General features: G+C 43.2%; 1 protein-coding gene across 2 annotated transcripts in view; it reads left to right on the top strand.

The window, feature by feature from the left end:
• Nucleotides 1–1,789: 1,789 nt before the first annotated feature.
• Nucleotides 1,790–18,974, top strand: part of LOC139534612 (mitogen-activated protein kinase kinase kinase 11) — a 47,935-nt gene continuing 30,750 nt past the window's right edge. For both annotated transcript variants that reach the window (XM_071333881.1, XM_071333882.1), the window contains exon 1: nucleotides 1,790–3,741. In XM_071333881.1, the coding sequence (XP_071189982.1) occupies nucleotides 2,970–3,741 (772 nt within the window). In that variant the 5' untranslated portion in view covers nucleotides 1,790–2,969. The remainder of the gene's footprint in view (nucleotides 3,742–18,974) is intronic.

The following is an 18,974-nucleotide window of genomic DNA, read 5'->3' on the forward strand; positions in this document are numbered from 1 at the left end:
CCAAGCCGACCATGCATTAGTTGTCAGTACTCCTATGAAGTGTATAAACTTTTAAACAATGGCTGTTTGTCACCATAGCTGATGTGTGTTTTTGCCTGTCAAGGCCATGACATCAACAGAGTAGGCAAGGTGATTGAAGTGCAGGCCAGCACAGGTCTGATCCGTGGGAGAGGTTTATTTGATTAGACACTGCACAGAGGAAATACTCTTTCTATTGTCACTCTGTGCACTGTTTACACCCCTCCTCCCTCCCTCATCTTCTGAGTTTGCTTTCATATTGTAAATGTAGCATTAGGCATGTCTCAGCCACAAAAACAACTGCATCCTTCCTGCACAAGCAATGAGTCAGTGCTGGGTAGCATGGGGTGGGGGATACATCTAAAAATATATATATATTTAACTAGGCAAGTCAGTTAAGATCAAATTCTTATTTACAATGATGGCCTACCAGGGAACAGTGGGTTAACTGCCTTGTTCAGGGGCAGAACGACAGATTTGTACCTTGTCAGCTCTGCGATTCGATCCAGCAACCTTTCGGTTACTGGCCCAATGCTCTAACCGCTAGGCTACCTGTTGCCCCAATAAATGGGATGGGGGATGCATGGGATGGGGGATACATGGGGTGGGGGATGCATGGGTGGTGTTTGGTGGGGGAGTTGACTTTAGGAAGCAGCGGAGCAACAATCACCTACCATGGGGCAGGGAAGCTATTAAAGACCACAGAAGGACCAACACTGTTTCCACATAGCAGCACACGGCAAAGGTGCCCCCCTCCCCCATCTACACTACAGTAATGACGAGGACAATTATCCCTGTTTCATATGACTGTATGATCAACCACAATATTATTTGAGACTATGTAACCCATTATAGGCCTTATAAACTCAATGATGATGTTTATATGCCAACATTTGCACATTGGACCGGACCACGAACTTGCCCCAAGGTAAAGAACAGCCTCAATTCGTTGGGTCATGGACTATACAAGGTGTCAAAAGCGTTCCACAGGGATGCTGGCCCATGTTGACTCCAAAGCTTCCCACAGTTGTGTCAAGTTTGCTGGATGTCCTTTGGATGGTGGACCATTCTTGATACACACGGGAAACTGTTGAGCGTGAAAAACCCAGCAGTGTTGCAGCTCTTGACACACTCAAACCAGTGCTCCTGGCACCTACCACCATACAGTTACATATTTTGTATTGCCCATTCACCCTCTGACTGGCACACATACACAATTCATGTCTCAAGGCTTAAAAATCCTTATTTTACCTGGATTCACCTAGTCAGTCTATGTCACGGAAAGAGCAGGTGTTCCTTATGTTTTGTACACTCAGTGTATAACCTCATCCAGTTGTGACACTTGGCCCATAACAATTAGCGGCCTAATGACAATAAGGCTCCTTTGTGCGACATGCTATTTATTTGGCACTCAGATATTCCAGTAAACCTCAAATGCAGAACACGGGAATTAGGAATTAGTCCGCATATTACTGCCTAATCCATCCTCTCTCGACCAGAGTGAGTGTTGCGTTGTTTCTCTAATCAGGGCGCAGTGGTATATTCGCCGATTTTGTTGCAAAACGTTTAATCTGTTCCAACAAAACCGTTTACTCCAAACGGGAAAAGTTTTGCAACGAAAACGAGAGCTTCTATAGGACAAATTCAGGTAGGTCCCTCCCCGATTTGTTCCGTTTGCTCTGTTTGCTTCCGTTTGGTTCTTAAACGATAAACTGTTTCCGTTGCAAGAAGTAATGAATACACCCCTGATTCTTTTCCTGTTGGGAAAAAAGTTTCTAAACTTTTAAGCACAGACGTAGAGTGGTTCGAGAACGGGACGAGGGAAGACTGCTTAAGGAAGAGGGGACATGATAACAAATATTAATGAATCAATTATGACATTGATAATAACGACGAGCTTGCCAGGGCTTGGCACTAAAGTATCGTTACGCACAATACAGGATTTGTTTTTGGTGTGCGTTTCTCTTTTAGAAAAAGTAGACTCCTAAGCAGGTTTGTACAACTCTTCCTGTTGCGAACTAGGTGGATATCAAGTTCTTATTGAAAATACATACGTGTACAATTAAGACATTGTATGTCACCATCGGGTAAGACAGCAAATATGGATACAGTTGCGCAAACGGGTGCGGGATTTGTTGACAACGCATAGAAGTTTTGGCCAGACACCGTTATTCGTGCTCATGGTTTAGGGCGAGTTGGTAAGCTTTGAAACGTGTCGTAAAGCACGGGGTTCTCAGGACTAAATGCGCCTTTCCTGCTATTCTTCTCCTCTTCTCAGCGCTTCCTGCTTATGGTGGCCACCGCACTTCATGGCTAAAAATGCAGAACTCAAAATGGACAACTAAACGGAGTTGAACTCTTCCGTTGGGTTATTATTGTCCATGTTCTGGATATTCTACAACCACCTGATGCTCATTTTGGTATGATGTGATCCATCCTGGGTTCTACACTGTCGTGGTTTTGCTATATTTGAATAAGTCATCCTTTATTTCATATCTCAAGAAGCAGCACCTAATCATTGGTCAATATGTGACAATTTGTGGTATAGTTATAGAGTAATTAAGTGAGCTATGTGCTCAAACCGCGCATTGAGAAACCACACCACAACAGTCGAGTAGAAATTAGCTTTATGGAGACAATTCTGCCTTTTTACACATTGGCACACTTGGTAGGACTGGTCACATCCATGGCCTTTGTTTGATTGTTGCCAACTCTAATGGAAACATATGCAGTCCATGTCAGGTTGCATGAGAGACATTTTTTATCCTGTTGTCTTTGAACACGGTTGTGTTCCTGTTGGCCAGGCCTTTGAACAAATTTCATTGGTCCCTGATGAGCCAACTAGACACAGACGAACAGGAGAGAGGCGCAATAAAGTACATTATTGTACTTTATTTTCAAAACCACACAGAATCAAACCCAGTGTCTGAACATCTGTTCATTGCGGCTCCATGGAGCCGCTGAAGAACATTTTTACCCGCGGCCCGCTGTCGAACTGGAAAGGTCTGGATCAATCACAAAAAGGGAACTTCACCAATCCCGTGTGGACGGCTTTATTCGACTATGAGGCCTCCGGTAAAGACGAGCTCACCCTCCACAAAGGTGACCTGGTGGAAGTTCTGTCACTGGACTCTGAGATATCTGGTGACGAGGGCTGGTGGGCGGGCAAGGTCAACAATAAAGTGGGAATCTTTCCCTCGAACTACGTCTCCTTCAAGCCTCCTTCATATGGGAAACTGCAGGGCAATGGAGTTGGCGTGGTTGGGGAGCTTGGGCCAGCCGTAGTGGGGGTGGGGGAGTTTGAACCCGAGGCCGTGGATTTCAGGGAACTGAGCCTCGAGGAGGTCATTGGGGTCGGCGGCTTCGGCAAGGTGTATCGCGGTACGTGGAGAGGTGGGCTGGAGGTCGCCGTGAAGGCGGCCCGCCAGGACCCAGACGAGGACATCAGCGTGACGGCCCAGAACGTGCGCCAGGAGGCCCGGCTGTTTGCCATGCTCACTCACCCCAACATCATCGCCCTCAAAGGGGTTTGCTTACAGGAACCCAACTTGTGCCTCATCATGGAGTATGCGTCCGGTGGCCCGCTGAGCCGTGCGCTGGCTGGGCGCCGCATCCCGCCGCATGTCTTGGTCAACTGGGCAGTACAGATTGCTAGAGGGATGCTCTACCTGCACACAGAGGCCATCGTTCCTGTCATCCATCGTGACCTCAAGTCTAACAACAGTAAGTCACTACACTAGTCACGTCCACTAGGATAGGCTGATTTTAACGATGCACAGAGGTTAGAACATTGTTATAGACAACACTAAAGAGAGCTAGAAGGTCAAACGGCTGTCAACTACTGTGAATTACTACATTTCTTTAGCTCCATGACAAACTGTCAAATTCAGTTTCACCAGTTCAATGGGCTCTGAGTGAAATGGTTAGTCTTCCTATTTGCTGGGGAGCTTGACCTACAGGACTCAGGACATTGTACTAGGTTATATTGTTGCATTGCCAGAGGCTACACCTCACCACACACTTTGTTTTTGGCGAAGCTCACTTCTCCCCTCTCTACTACAATATCGGCTCTAATAGCTCACAAATAACAAGCACAAACATACACATTTGATTATTATTGTCCCTTCAAATGGCAAAATGGGACACTATTAATTCACTTTGGCTGCAGTCCAAAAGCGATTTAAATTTTGTCACATGTTTTGTTGTTTGCTCTTCGCTTGATCTCACAGGGAGCGTGGGAAATGAGATGATTATTTGGACGGAGCATCTCTCTCTCTCTGTTGTGCTAGGTTATTGCTTCACATCATGTGAGCACTGTAGCCTGTATACATATGACAGAAAGAAGAGAGCTCTCAGTCTGAGGAGATTGTGAAACGTCTAGCGAGCATTTCTCGATAATGAGACCAGCCGCTTCGCAAGCAAAGGTCAAGAATTCTAGTGGGTGAATTTTAAAGACCGTCAGAAGTCACTCTTTGAACTTTGATGACGTTGATTGCGAGAATGACCGCAATGTAGGCTTAGGTAGGTGTTTTGGGCTCTAGCTTTGGCCATCTAGGCCCTTCCATGGACCTTGTCATTAAACCACATCAAATAGATGCAACAAAGGTGATACAGAGAATTCAACCCTCTCAAACCAAAAGCTTCTTGGAACTGTCAGGCTGAGAGGCTTGATAGTATCCTTGATTGTCAAAACACAAGGCCACCGGAATTCACACAGAGGCAAAACCATTATTATCATAATTCTGACAAGTCCGATAATCCCTGTCCAGTGGCTTGGCAATATCTGTAATGGTTCAGAGTTTGTTTTTGTTCAACATCCCCTCTTTTTCCATTCGTTCAGATCACCAAAGACCCACTTCCATCTTGGATAATCTCTCTGTACAGCCATGTTACGTTAGGCAAACAGAAAAAGATCAAGGTATTTTTTTTGTTAGACAAGAGACCGACACCACTTCTGAGAATATGGGCCATGGTAGGTCTGTCTTAGTTCTACACCCAATTTCAAGGTTTTCGGTCACACCAAACACTAAGTAGGCCAAAGTATCACTGTTTCAGTCCATCACCTCCATCTTCCTCATTAAGAGGCAAGCCAGCAGCTGGGAGAATCCCGGGTCTGACGGGAATAAAATCTGTTGGGAAGTGAGCTGGCAACCGGAGGGTGGCTGGTATAAAATCCTTGATGCCATTGCCTTGCCTGACGTTGTGCCCTTTAGCAAGGCACTTAACCCCTCACAGCAACTGCTCCATGAGTGCCCAGTATGGCAGCCCCCTGCCCCAACCTCTCCAACATGTATGTTTGTCTATTGGAGAGGTTGGGATAAAGCAGAAGTCACATTTTAGTTGGACTTTGTGTACAATTGACAAATAAAGTCATCTTAATCTTAGCTTGTTCCTACACACTCCCCTCCACTCTCATTCTCCACTGTTCTGACTGAGCAGACATCAACGAATCCACTGGACTGGAAAACATCCCTTTTGAGTAAAACATCAATTTTTTTAATGTAGGGTTTGTAGGCTATATGGAGCAACACAACCAACACAGTCCCTCTTTGTGCTGTAAAGATGTTATCTCTGCACTACCTCCTACCTCTTGTTTTTTTATTTCTTCTCTGAAGCTTTGTCCCAGACCTGCCTATACTTGTCTCTCTGTTGTGGCAGTGAGCAATATCCAGTTGTTTGGGGAAAGGGAGGTCTGTGTTCTCTCCCGATGGGTTTCAAAAGACACAATCTGTTCCTATAGAGAGAGCGAGAGAACAAGGGCATGGTTTCTTCAGTGTTTCACCCATCATTTTAAAGTGTACAGGAGAACCACCCCCTTAATCAAATCAAATGATATTGGTCACATACCATACACATATTTATCAGATGTTACGGGTTTAGCGAAATGCTTTAAGGTTTCAAGGAAAGGTAGCGAGGCGCACAAGTTGGCGGCCATTGAAGGAACATTGAGGTGTTCGAGCTTCTAAAAATAATCACAAAGCATTGATCCACAATGAAGTTCCTGCTATTAGGTGAACTGTGAAGTAGGTAGCGTAGAGATGTGGTCTTAAGGGCAGATATTCAGAAGAATGCAGAAGGTTCTGGTGCAAAGGTGTCCAATTTTTATTTCTAGGGTTCAATAGTGAGAGCCGGCGAAGACGCCTAACAGCAGGAACAACCCCATCTAGTAGTCAGAACCTGGTAATACCTGGATGTAGGATGGGACATAAACCTAACAACTTCAATTATTAATTTCTCTGAACAGGGGGAAAGAATCATCACCAAATTCACTGAATACATTACATAGGATGAAGAATCAATACTCTGAACTGCATTGCTATACTACTTGTCAGACATAGAAACCTGATACTATATTTTGTTGGTGTGGGATGGGCGTAGGGTGTCTGTGGGCTGCTTTTGACTTTCTTTGGTTTCCTCATGTCTTATTCATTGTTAGAAAAAAGTTTGGTTCAGATCTGATGTTAGTTAATATAATTATTGAATATAATATGAATTCTACAAATTAAAATGGACAATTTGGGCACAATCGTTTAATTTCTCAAAGATCAAAATCTATTTCAACAAAATCATTTAGCAGGAATGCTTATTTGATATGTTTCTAACTACAGAAATAATTTCAGAACAATCTGATATGGTGGGTGTCATTTAAAGACTTTTAAAGTGAATTAAAATACTTTTTTTAGTGCACTGTTGCAACGATAGAGCTGTGTTTAGGGAGACAGACACTATTTATAGCTGTAGAGATTTGAAAGGAGAAGAGCCTGTAGCTTTGTGCTGTAGTTACACATCAGTGAAGCGTACTGATTGAACAGGACCATTGAAGAAAGTGCACACAGAAGACGGCCTTGAATGCAGGCCAAAGGCCATCACTGGAAAGTAGATGCAGAGAGACACACACACACACAAGAGTGAGTGTTTACACAGGGCTGGATTAAGAAATCATAAGCTCCGGGGATTTTAAAAACGCATTTCATGCAATTCTACCTCGTTTACATGGCAAAAGACATTAGCTGAATCCTTTTTAATAACACAAAAATGACCTAAATGAGTGGCTACTCTGACACTGAGAAACAGAGCTCAATCTGGCTAGTAAATACAATTTTCAGTGGCACATTGACTCACCTAATGATGATGAAGCCATAGGTTACTCACGGTGATGGCCGACGCGCTCGTCGTGGCAATAGCCCATCTCAAGATGAGCTACTTTGAAAAATAGTTCTGCTGTTAGCTACAAATTGGGAGTTTTTTTTTATTTGCAAAAGGCAAACCGACAGCCGCAACTATAGAAATATAATCTATAGATGGCAGTTCCCATTCAAGTCAGGAATGGCATCCAATGCTAGTGTACCCATGAGTTTAACAGTCAGATTGCCAGGGTCAGAGGTTACAAAACCCATCTATGGATTACATGTCTATGGCCAAAATGCAACAAACTGTAGCCTATATTTGGTGCACATGCTGCCAAAACTGCAGCCATCTGGACTGTAGGCATACCGGTAACTGCCAAAATAAAGGCGTAAACAAGGGACACTTTAGTAAATAAGGGATACAAATTAATATGGTGTGGGGTGCATTTTCCTGGTATGGTTTAGGTCCATTTGTAGAATCTATGCCAAGGCGCACTGAAGCTGTTCTGGCAGCTCGTGGTGGCACAACACCCTTTTATTTTTACAGTATATATTTCCTTAATATTGTAAAAAATATATATATATATATATATACACACACACACACACACACACACACACAGTACCAGTCAAATTTTTGGACACACCTACACATTCCAGGGTTTTTCTTTATTTGTATTATTTTCTCCATTGCAGAATAGTAGTGAAGACATCAAAACTATGAAATTACACACATGGAATTATGAAGTAACCAAAAAAGTGTTAAACAAATCAAAATATGTTTTATATTTTAGATTCTTCAAAGTAGCCACCCTTTGCCTTGATGACAGCTTTGCACACTCTTGGAATTCTCTCAACCATCTTCACCTGGAATGCTTTTCAAACAGTCTTGAAGGAGTGCCCACATATGTTGAGCACTTGTTGGCTGATTGTGGAGGCCAGGTCATCTGATGCAGCACTCCATCACTCTGCTTCACGGTCAAATAGCCCTTATTCAGCCTGGAGGTGTGTAGGGTCATTGTCCTGTTGAAAAACAAATGATACTGGGACTAAGCGCAAACCAGATGGGATGGCGTATCGCTGCAGAATGCTGTGGTAGCTATGCTGGTTAAGTGTGCCTTGAATTCGAAAATAAATTATCTACAATGTCACTAGCAAAGCACCGCACACCATCACACCTCCTCCATGCTTCACGGTGGGAACCATACATGCGGAGATCATCCGTTCACCTACTATGCGTCTCACAAAGACACGGCTGTAGGAACCAAAAATCTCAAATTTGGACTCATCAGACCAAAGGGCAGATATCCACCGGTCTAATGTCCATTGCTCTTGTTTCTTGGCCCAAGCAAGTCTCTTCTTCTTATTGGTGGCCTTTGTAGTGGTTTCTTTGCAGCAATTCGACCATGAAGGCCTGATTCACACAGTCTCCTCTGAACAGTTGTTGTTGAGATGTGTCTGTTACTTGAACTCTCTGAAGCATTTATTTGGGCTGCAATGGCTAGTAACTCTAATGAACTTCTCCTCTGCAGCAGGGGTAACTCTGGGTATTCCTTTCCTGTGGCGTTCCTCATTAGAGCCAGTTTCATGATGGTTTCTGCGACTGCACTTGAAGAAACTTTCAATCCCTACCTTGTCACAAGACAACTGATTGGCTCAAATGCATTAAGAAGGAAAGAAATTCCAGAAATTAACTTTATACAAGGCACACCTGTAATTGAAATGCATTCCAGGTGACTACCTCATAAAGTTGGTTGAGAGAATGCCAAGAGTGTGCAAAGCTGGCATCAAGGCGAAGGGTGGCTACTTTGAAGAATCTCAAATATAAATATATAAAATAACACTTTTTTTTAGTTACTACATGATTCCATGTGTGGAATTTCATAATTTTGATATCTTCACTATTTTTCTACAATGTAGAAAATGGTAAAAAATTAAGAAAAACTCTTGAATGAGTAGGTGTGTGCAAACTTTTGACTGGTACTGTATATAATTAGTGTCTTAAATATAATTAAAAATGTAGATATATAATTATTTTTTGCTGCCTCTTGGGCCCCGGAGCTTCACCCGGTAAGCCCCTGCATTAATAAGACACACACACACACACACCTCAACATCAGTCAGTCATTGACACATTGTCCCTCAGATGCACACAATCAGTCATAAACACATTGGCACACATACAGTATATTTAGACACTATAACTGCCATAAAAAAATCTCACAAGTATCAAACACTGCAAGCTCCCAGCTATTATCTAATCAATGCAACATTGACACTATCCCACCCCTGGTTAGCACTATCCCACCCCTATCTACTATCCCACCCCTGGTTAGCACTATCCCACCCCTATCTACTATCCCACCCCTGGTTAGCACTATCCCACCCCTATCTACTATCCCACCCCTGGTTAGCACTATCCCACCCCTATCTACTATCCCACCCCTGGTTAGCACTATCCCACCCCTATCTACTATCCCACCCCTGGTTAGCACTATCCCACCCCTATCTACTATCCCACCCCTGGTTAGCACTATCCCACCCCTATCTACTATCCCACCCCTGGTTAGCACTATCCCACCCCTATCTACTATCCCACCCCTATTGGCTTAAAAAGCCAAATCGAACACAATATTTGCCAATTAATTTCCAGGAATATTGCGTCTGTGTGGTGCGTTTGTCAATCACTCAGTGTGTAGCCAGTTGATGTGATAACCGTCTTGTGGGTTGACAGAAATACTTTCCCCAAAACCTTAAATGTTATCTGCGAAGTAGACTTACCTGGCAGAAGTAAATCATTAGTAAATCTATTATTTGTTATTTGCAAACTTTGCCATGAAATGATCAGCAGCAGTACAGAACCATCGCTAGACCGGCACATTAGACCACATTCCTCACTCGCTAGATTCACAGTTAAAGGGCCAGAATGGCAATTAATGGGGAATTACACCCCCCCCCATAAAATCACATTTGTTCGTTTTCTTCCAGACCTAAAAAAAAAAATGGTATTCAGATGTGGTTTAAGCATTGACATGGACTCAGAACATCCAATTTATTTAATTGTTTCTCTATAAACAATTGTAATTTTGTGAGTGAAAAACAAAAAAAATCTAAATCCAGCAAAAATACAACTGAGAAAACAACATAATTTGAGGAAATTTAGAACCGTTTTCAAAATAAAAAATATATAGGGCCCTTTAGTTGTTTATCAACCATCATTCTACCAGGTATATTGACGGAAAACATTGTTCCCGGGTCCTTAGTGCACTGTCGCAAAGGAGAAGAGAAGAATGTGCCTATTTGAAGGCTATAATTTTTTTTAAGTAGCTCATGCGAGAAAATGTTTAAATACCCTGGTTTAAATAGATCTTGGATCAACACTTTTTTTTAAAGTAGCTCATGCTAGAAAATGTTGAAATAAATCTTGGATCAACACTTTTTTTCCCAGAGTGGACAAGCATCTGACACAGCTGTGCACCACCAGTGTGTTTTCACTCCGGGCCCCTAGCGCCCCAACGCAGCGCACTGAAAACATCCCCTGTGTTATTCTCCCCTCACAGACACTTGCAGTCTCTCGCTACTCACACACATCAACATTCCCAAGTTCACTGAGGGGAATTATGAGGGCAATTTGGACATTTAGCCCACAGTGGTGGCATGTGAGGTATTCAGTCCAGGAAATAGAAATATTGAACTTGATAAACTCCTAAAATGCATAGTGACTTGTATTATCTGTAACAGGGGTTGCTGCGTCAATAGACTTGCTTTGCCAGTCACAGGTATGTAGGTGGAGACTACAGAGTCAAGCAATACTAGGCTAAAGAGTGCTGATCTAGGATCAGGTCCTGTTTGTCCATGTCATCTTATTCATTATGATCTAACTCTGAGACGCTGTATGAAGACGAGCCCTGATATGGACATTAGAAAGAGAATCCTAGAGGAATTTTATGTAAATTGATGTACAGTATTCTGAAAGTATTCACAACCCTTTACTTTTTCCACATTTTGTTGTGTTACAGACTTAATTTTAAATGAATTAAATTTAGATTTTGTGTCACTGGCCTACACAAAATTTTCCATAATTTCAAAGTAAAATATATATATTTTTTAGAAATGTTTACATATTAATTAGAAATGAAAAGCTGAAATGCCTTGAGTCAAGAAGTATTTAACCCTTGAAGTTATGGAAATCCGAAGTAAAGTTCAGGAGTAAAACTTTTCTTAATAAGTTGCATAGACTCACTCTGTGGGCAATAATAGTGTTTAACATGATTTTTGAATGACTACAGAATCTCTGTACCTCACACATACAATTATCTGTAAGGTCCATCAGTCGAAGAGTGCATTTCAAACACAGATTCAATCACAAAGACCAGGGAGGTTTTCCAATGCCTCGCAAAGATGGGTAAAAAAAGCAGACATTTGAATATCCCTTTGAGCATGGTGAAGTTATTAGTTAAACTTTGGATGGTGTATCAATTCACCCAGTCACTATAAAGATACAGGTGTCCTTCCTAACTCAGTTGTCGGTGAGGTAGGAAACCACTCAGGGATTTCACCATGAGTTCCATGGTGACTTTAAAACAATTACAGAGTTTAATGGCTGTGATAGGAGAAAACTGAGGATGGATCAACAACATTGTAGTTACTCCACAATACTAAACTAAATGACAGAGTAAAAAGAAGGAAGCTTGTACAGAATAAAAATATTCTGCAATAAGGCACTAAAGTAAAACTGCAAAAAAATTTAATGTATGTCCTGAATACAAAGCGTTATGTTTGGGGCAAACACAACACATCACTGAGTACCACTTTTCATATTTTCAAGCATGGTGGTGGATGCATCATGTTATGGGTATGCTTGTCATTGGCAAGGACTAGGGAGTTATTTGGGGGGGATACAAATAAACGGAATAGAGCTAAGTGCAGGCAAAATCCTAGAGGAAAACCTGGTTCAGTCTGCTTTCCATCAGACACTGGGAGACAAATTCCCCTTTCAGCAGGACAATAACCTATAACACAAGGCCAAATATACACTGGAATTGCTTACCAAGACAACATTGAAGGTTCCTGAGTGGCCTAGTTACAGTTCTGACTGAATTTGGCTTGAAAATCCATGGCAAGACTTAAATTGCTCTCTAGCAATGATCAACAACCACCTTGACAGAGCTTAAAGAATAATGTGCAAATATTGTACGATCCAGGTGTGGAAGTACTTTCTCTTAGAGACAACCAGAAAGACTCACAGCTGTAATCGCTGCCAAAGGTGATTCTAACATGTATTGACTCAGGGATGTAAATACTTATGTACAGGAGATATTTCTGTATTTCGTATTTAATACATTTTCAAACATTTCAAAAAATATGTTTTCACTTTGTAATAGTTACATTTTTTAAATCCATTTTGAATTCAGTCTGTAGAACAAAAAATGTGGAATAAGTCTAGGGGTATGAATCCTTTCTGAAAGCACTGTGATGGTTAGAGATAGGGCTTCACAGTTATGGCCAGTTAGTCATTGAAAATAAAGTGGTTTGTTCAGTAGGTCATGGGATGAGTAGGAAGAGACGGAACTTGTAAATTCAAATCAATAACTACTCTGCATTTTAAAATTGCAAACAAACTATGCTCTATTTGTGGCTTGAAATCCAACTAGGAAGAGACCCTGGTCTTGTAGCTAGAAACAGGTTGAAATGCTAAATGTAACTTCAAATCAATTTAATAAATTACCTTGCTATTAGTTAATTCCAATCTTCTATATTAATTCTCCAACCAATCAAGTTTTTTTCTACAAATACCTTTGTCACAAAGTGCATAGACAACAAAGTTCAAAACCCCCAACTATAGCACAGCCGACAGAGTGGCAAGGAAAAACTCCCTCAGTCTTGATTGGAACAAACCTGTACTTATCCTTTTGCTGACATTGGCATATCTTCAATGCCAGCGTGTTGCTGCCTGACAGGCATCACCTGTGATGGGGTGGCAGTACCAGGCTCTGTGGAGGAGTTCAACCAGGGCAAGGCTCCAGTGTGTTTCCATTGGCACAGTGTCTGACTGGCTGTGATAAGAGTTCACTAGGCCCAGGCCCCCCCCTCTCTTTATTTTGGAAATGCCGGCAGGCTGCATCCGGAGATCCCAGGCTCTGATTGGGTTGGGGGGGGGGGGGGGGGGAGGATGGTGGATGGTGAAGGGGATGGTGGAGCAGGTAGGAGTTGGCACGGGATTCCCTTTCACGCACTGGGTAACTGGCTTTGATACACATGCATGCACGTACACCATAGACACACACACACAATCCCCCTACACACACACTTGACTAATGTTCCGGAATAATAATATGCTGTATAGAACAGAGAGCTTTAGGATGACGGCCCGAACAACAGAACTCCAGGGGACGAGAGGGGACAACGAGGCACTGTAAGGTCTCACCACACAGGATGTGAAAGGATTCCAAAACCCAGGAAATCGTTGAGAATCTTTTTCCAGGTTTAGGCTAACATTTGGTTTCTCTCACTAGCTTGGTTTTTCATCTTTTCTACAGTGATCCTAAGGCAGTTGTCATGTAGATAGAGAATTCTCACCACTGGCTTGTGAAATGCTAAAGGGTCAGGCTGATATTTGGCTAGAAACATTTGACACATTTTCCTGTATTATGTTTCCATCTCTGTACCTGAGCATGTATATATGCAGTTGTATTAGAGTTGAGGGATACTTATCATACTTCTACATTTCCGTTTGGCTCTGTCAGTTGAAACTGATTTATCTGTTGCAGTGGTGTTCTACACGACTGTGCAAACATTGGAGAGTGTTTAGTCAGCCAAACCTTGATTAGTTAGGTAGGCCAACGCACGACATGGGACCAATGCATTGTACTATGTTTTAAAAAGGGGTAGTTAAAAAAAAAAAGGAAGTGACTGCCCACTTACCACCAGCTACGTCGGACACAACCTCCTGATTGACCCCTTGGCGACCCCCACATTCTGGATTTCCCAGGATACTAGAGAGGAGGAGGTGAAGTGATATGGTTGACTCCGCCCCAAAAGTGTTTTGTGCGAGCATATAGCCTTGAGTAGACCGAGTGGGGAATATTTTATATAGGAGTTGTGCTTGTTGTTCACATACGTGTCTGCCCTCTCATTGGCCAGAAGGTTTCCGACTCCTCCCGCCTGCCTTCCGCCTTTGCGGACATTTTTTCCTATTGTTAGAGCAGACAGTCCAATATCTTGTCAATATATAGATCATCTTTGAGGATACTCAGCGAATGGAGGTTAAACTTCAACAACTGGCAGACATTTTGGCTCCAGTAGTTTGTGTTAGCTAGCGCTGGTTAATAGGTGAGTTATCTCAGGCCCCTGGTGCATTACATGATGCAGAGATAATCATTAATAACTCTCTCAGACAGCGTTGTTAGCTTCACTGTGATTTGGACATGTATCTCTGTCGCTCTCTATCTTCTGTCTCTCTTCTGTCTCGGTCTCTGTTTCTGTGTCTCTCTTTTCTGTCTCTGTCTCCCTCCCTCTCCCTCAGAGTTTGAGGTTGCCAGACTGTCTGTCAGCCTATGGCTCCATCCCTCAGGGGACAAAGCTCTCGTTCTTCCCGGGGAAAGCCCCCACCCCTGCCGGAATTCTCCCTCGCCTACGGACAGAGAGCAGATCCGGCCCAAACCCACAGGAGGGGAGGGCAGAGAGAGGGAGAGAGAGAGGGAGATATGGGGAGAAATTAACAGTAGAGACAGATGACCACTTTATGAATTACTGATCAGTGTCATGCTACTAATTAATTTAGTCAAGTTGTCAACACAGGTGAGGCCTTATTCCGTAACGTTGCAAAAAGAACAACCGATATCTGTGTGTAAGTACAAGCTACATTTATTGAAATGCCTCTGGAGAATGCAAATGTGTGTTCTCTGATAAGCTGCTGAGAAAGTGAAATAGGCCCACGGCCCTTCCTTGGTTGTGGTGCATGAAGTGCATATCAGTACTCACTCACTCACCCACACTCATGAGATGTAATGTTTTTTTAGTTTGAGTTTATTTCACCTTTATTTAACCAGGTAGGCTAGTTGAGAACAAGTTCTCATTTACAACTGCGATCTGGCCAAGATAAAGCAAAGCAGTGTGACACAAACAACAACACAGAGTTACACATGGAATAAACAAGCGTAAAGTCAATAACACAATAGGGGGAAAAAGTATATATACACTGTGTGCAAATGGCGTGAGGAGGTAAGGCAATAAATAGGCCATAGTAGCAAGTAATTACAATTTAGCAAATTACACTGGAGTGATAGATGTGCAGATGATGATGTGCAAGTAGAAATACTGGTGTGCAATAGAGCAGAAAAGTAAATAAAAACAATATGGGGTTGAGGTAAGTAGATTGGATGGGCTATGTAAAACTGCAGCGATCGGTTAGCTGCTCAGATAGCTGATGTTTAAAGTTAGTGAGGGAAATACAAGTCTCCAGTTTCAGCTATTTTTGCAATTTGTTCCAGTCATTGGCAGCAGAGAACTGGAAGGAAATGCGGCCAAAGGGGTGTTGGCTTTGGGGATGAACAGTGAGATATACCTGCTGGAGCGCGTGCTACGGGTGGGTGTTATCGGGACCAGTGAGCTGAGATAAGGCGGAGCTTTACCTAGCAAAGACTTATAGATGACCTGGAGCCAGTGAGTCTGGCGACGAATATGTAGCGAGAGCCAGGCAATTAGAGCATACAGGTCGCAGTGGTGGGTGGTATAAGGCACTTTGGTAACAAAACGGATGGCACTGTGATAGACTGCATCCAGTTTGCTGAGTAGTGTTGGAGGCGATTTTGTAAATGACATCGCCGATGTCGAGGATCGGTAGGATAGTGAGTTTTACTAGGGTATGTTTGGCGGTGTGAGTGAAGGAGGCTTTGTTGCGAAATAGAAAGCCGATTCTACATTTATTTTTAGATTGTAGATGTTTAATATGAGTCTGGCATGAGAGTTTACAGTCTAGCCAGACACTTAGCTATTTGTAGTTGTCCACATATTCTAATTCAGAACTGTCCAGAGTAGTGATGCTAGTCGCGGGTGCGGGTAGCGAATGGTTGAAAAGCATGCATTTAGTTTTACTTGCGTTTAAGAGCAGTTGGAGGCCACGGAAGAAGTGTTGTGTGTCATTGAAGCTTGTTTGGAGGTTTGTTAACACAGTGTTCAAAGAAGGGCCAGATGTATACAGAATGGTGTCGTTTGCGTTGAGGTGGATCAGGGAATCACCCACAGCAAGAGCGACATCGTTGATATATACAGAGAAAAGAGTCGGCCCGAGAATTGAACCCTGTGGTACCCCCATAGAGACTGCCAGAGGTCTGGACAACAGGCCCTCCGATTTGACACACTGAACTCTGTCAGAGAAGTAGTTGGTGAACCAAGCGAGGCAGTCATTTGAGAAACTAAGGCTGTTGAGTCTGCCGATAAAAATATGGTGATTGACAGAGTCGAAAGCCTTGGCCAGGTCGATGTACTGTGCAGCAGTCTTCAACCTTTTATCGATGGCGGTTATGATATCGTTTAGTACCTTGAGCGTGGCTGAGGTGCACCCGTGACCAGCTCGGAAACCGGAATGCACAGCAGAGAACGTACGATTGGATTCGAAATGGTCAGTGATTTGTTTATTAACTTGGCTTTCGAAGACTTTAAAAAGGCAGGGCAGGATTGATATAGGTCTATAACAGCTTGGGTCTAGAGTGTCACCCCCTTTGAAGAGGGGGATGACCGCGGCAGCTTTCCAATCTTTAGGGATCTCGGACGATACGAAAGAGAGGTTGAACAGACTGGTAATAGGGGTTGCAACAATGGCAGCGGATCATTTTAGAAAGAGAGGGTCCAGATTGTCTAGCCCAGCTGATTTGTACGGGTCCAGGTTTGGCAGCTCTTTCAGAACATCTGCTATCTGGATTTGGGTGAAGGAGAAGCTGGGGAGGCTTGGGCAAGTAGCTGCGGGGGGTGAGGAGGAGTGCTGGGAGGAGGTGGTCTTGTTCTCCATGGACTTTACAGTGTCCCAGACCTTTTTGAAGTTGGTGCTACAGGTTGCAACTTTCTGGTTGAAAAAGCTAGCCTTTGCTTTCCTGACTGACTGCATGTATTGGTTCCTGACTTCCCTGAACAGTTGCATATCGAGGGGACTGTTCGATGCTATTGTAGTTCGCCACAGGATGTTTTTGTGCTGGTCGACGGCAGTCAGGTCTGGAGTGAACCATGGGAAATAGCACAAGGCTTACTACCCTGTAACACGTTAAATAGCTTGAGTTCCCCTAGATAAGGCATTAGGAAACCTTTCTTCCCACAATGCAATGCAACAGAGCAGAAGATCTTGTTTCCCATATAGGTATCTATTGTATACCGAGCCAGTAAATACATTTCTAGGTTGCTCCTGAGAGAGTCATTCCAGTAAGTGACTACCTACTCTGTTTTCTGAACAACAAACTATACCAAACAGAGTCCTGTTGCCATGGGGATGGAGCAGCCGTCTTTCGGGCGTCTGTTTGGTTGCCCTGCCTGTGTCAGGGGGTTGATTGTTTGGAGCTGGGAAGAGAGGCAGGTACCAGCTCTGGGTGTTGTACTGCCATATGTCCTTGTTCCCTTTATTCACGATGACAAACAGTGACCAGTTAACTACAACTGTTAAGATAACGTTACATAGGCCTACTACCTTCTGCATAACGGTCATGGTAAAGTTACATAGGCCTATTACCTTCTACATAACGGTTATGGTAATGTTAGCTAGAAGGCCATAGACTTCTAGTCTGCTACATCAGTTGGTGAACCTTGAACCCTGAGATATGTAAGTTTGTAAGTCGCTCTGGATAAGAGCGTCTGCTAAATGACTTAAATGTAAATGTAAATATGTCATGCTATAGAAGTCAGTGGTCACACAGTTCACTGGTTATTGTTGTAGCAGCCAATGATATTGAGTGGAGAACGCCATGGTCACGTGGTGCGTTGGGCCAAAGAGGGTCTGAATTAAGGCTGCACTCTGCCTCATCACAGGCAGTGGAGGAAGACTATTGAGCATGCTGACATTGCTAAAAGGCTTTGTCTGTGTGTGTGTGACTGTGCACGTGCGTGTCTGTACATCTTAACAGTTTTCTTTCAGTTACTGAAAGTCACGACCCTGGCAGACACCTCTGGGTGTCCTATTGGTCGATAACAATCAACCTTCTCTCATTGGAGCGACCGATTTGTGTCATTCACCCAAATATCCCACAGTCCTCTCTGGCTGTATCAATCATGAGAGCAACCTGACCCCTGTTAACCCCAGTTTCTAATAATAGGATTTGTCTTAATGTGCACGATGAAGCGCAATGGTGAAATAGGTCCTCTGTTTTGAGGAAGGGCCAGAGCCGATTGGTCTTATTGGCGTCACTTCCTGAAGATGAGTTCTTGTTTTCTCATACTTTGTCATGCTTTCTCTTGTCTCTCTGCACCAGACATACACTGAGTGTACAAAACGCATCTTTCCATTGTATCGGCACCTAAGTATTGTGATAATATTGTATCGTGAGGTCCCTGCTAATTCCCAGCCCTACTTGTGTCCAGGGCCCATAGGGCTACTGGTCAAAACTAGTACATTATGTAGGGAATAGGCTGGCAATTGGGATGCAGCCCTTGTTTTGAAATGTGCACAACACGGGCTCCTGAGTGGTGCAGCGGTCTAAGGCACTGCATCTCAGTGATAGAGGAATCACTACAGACCCTGGTTCCATTCCAGGCTGTATCACATCCGGAGTCCCATAGGGCTGCGTACAATTGGCACAGTGTTATCCGGGGTAGGCCGTCATTATAAATAAGAATTAGTTCTTAACT

Source organism: Salvelinus alpinus, chromosome 11 (genome assembly GCF_045679555.1).
Source record: "Salvelinus alpinus chromosome 11, SLU_Salpinus.1, whole genome shotgun sequence".
Lineage (NCBI taxonomy): Eukaryota > Metazoa > Chordata > Actinopteri > Salmoniformes > Salmonidae > Salvelinus > Salvelinus alpinus.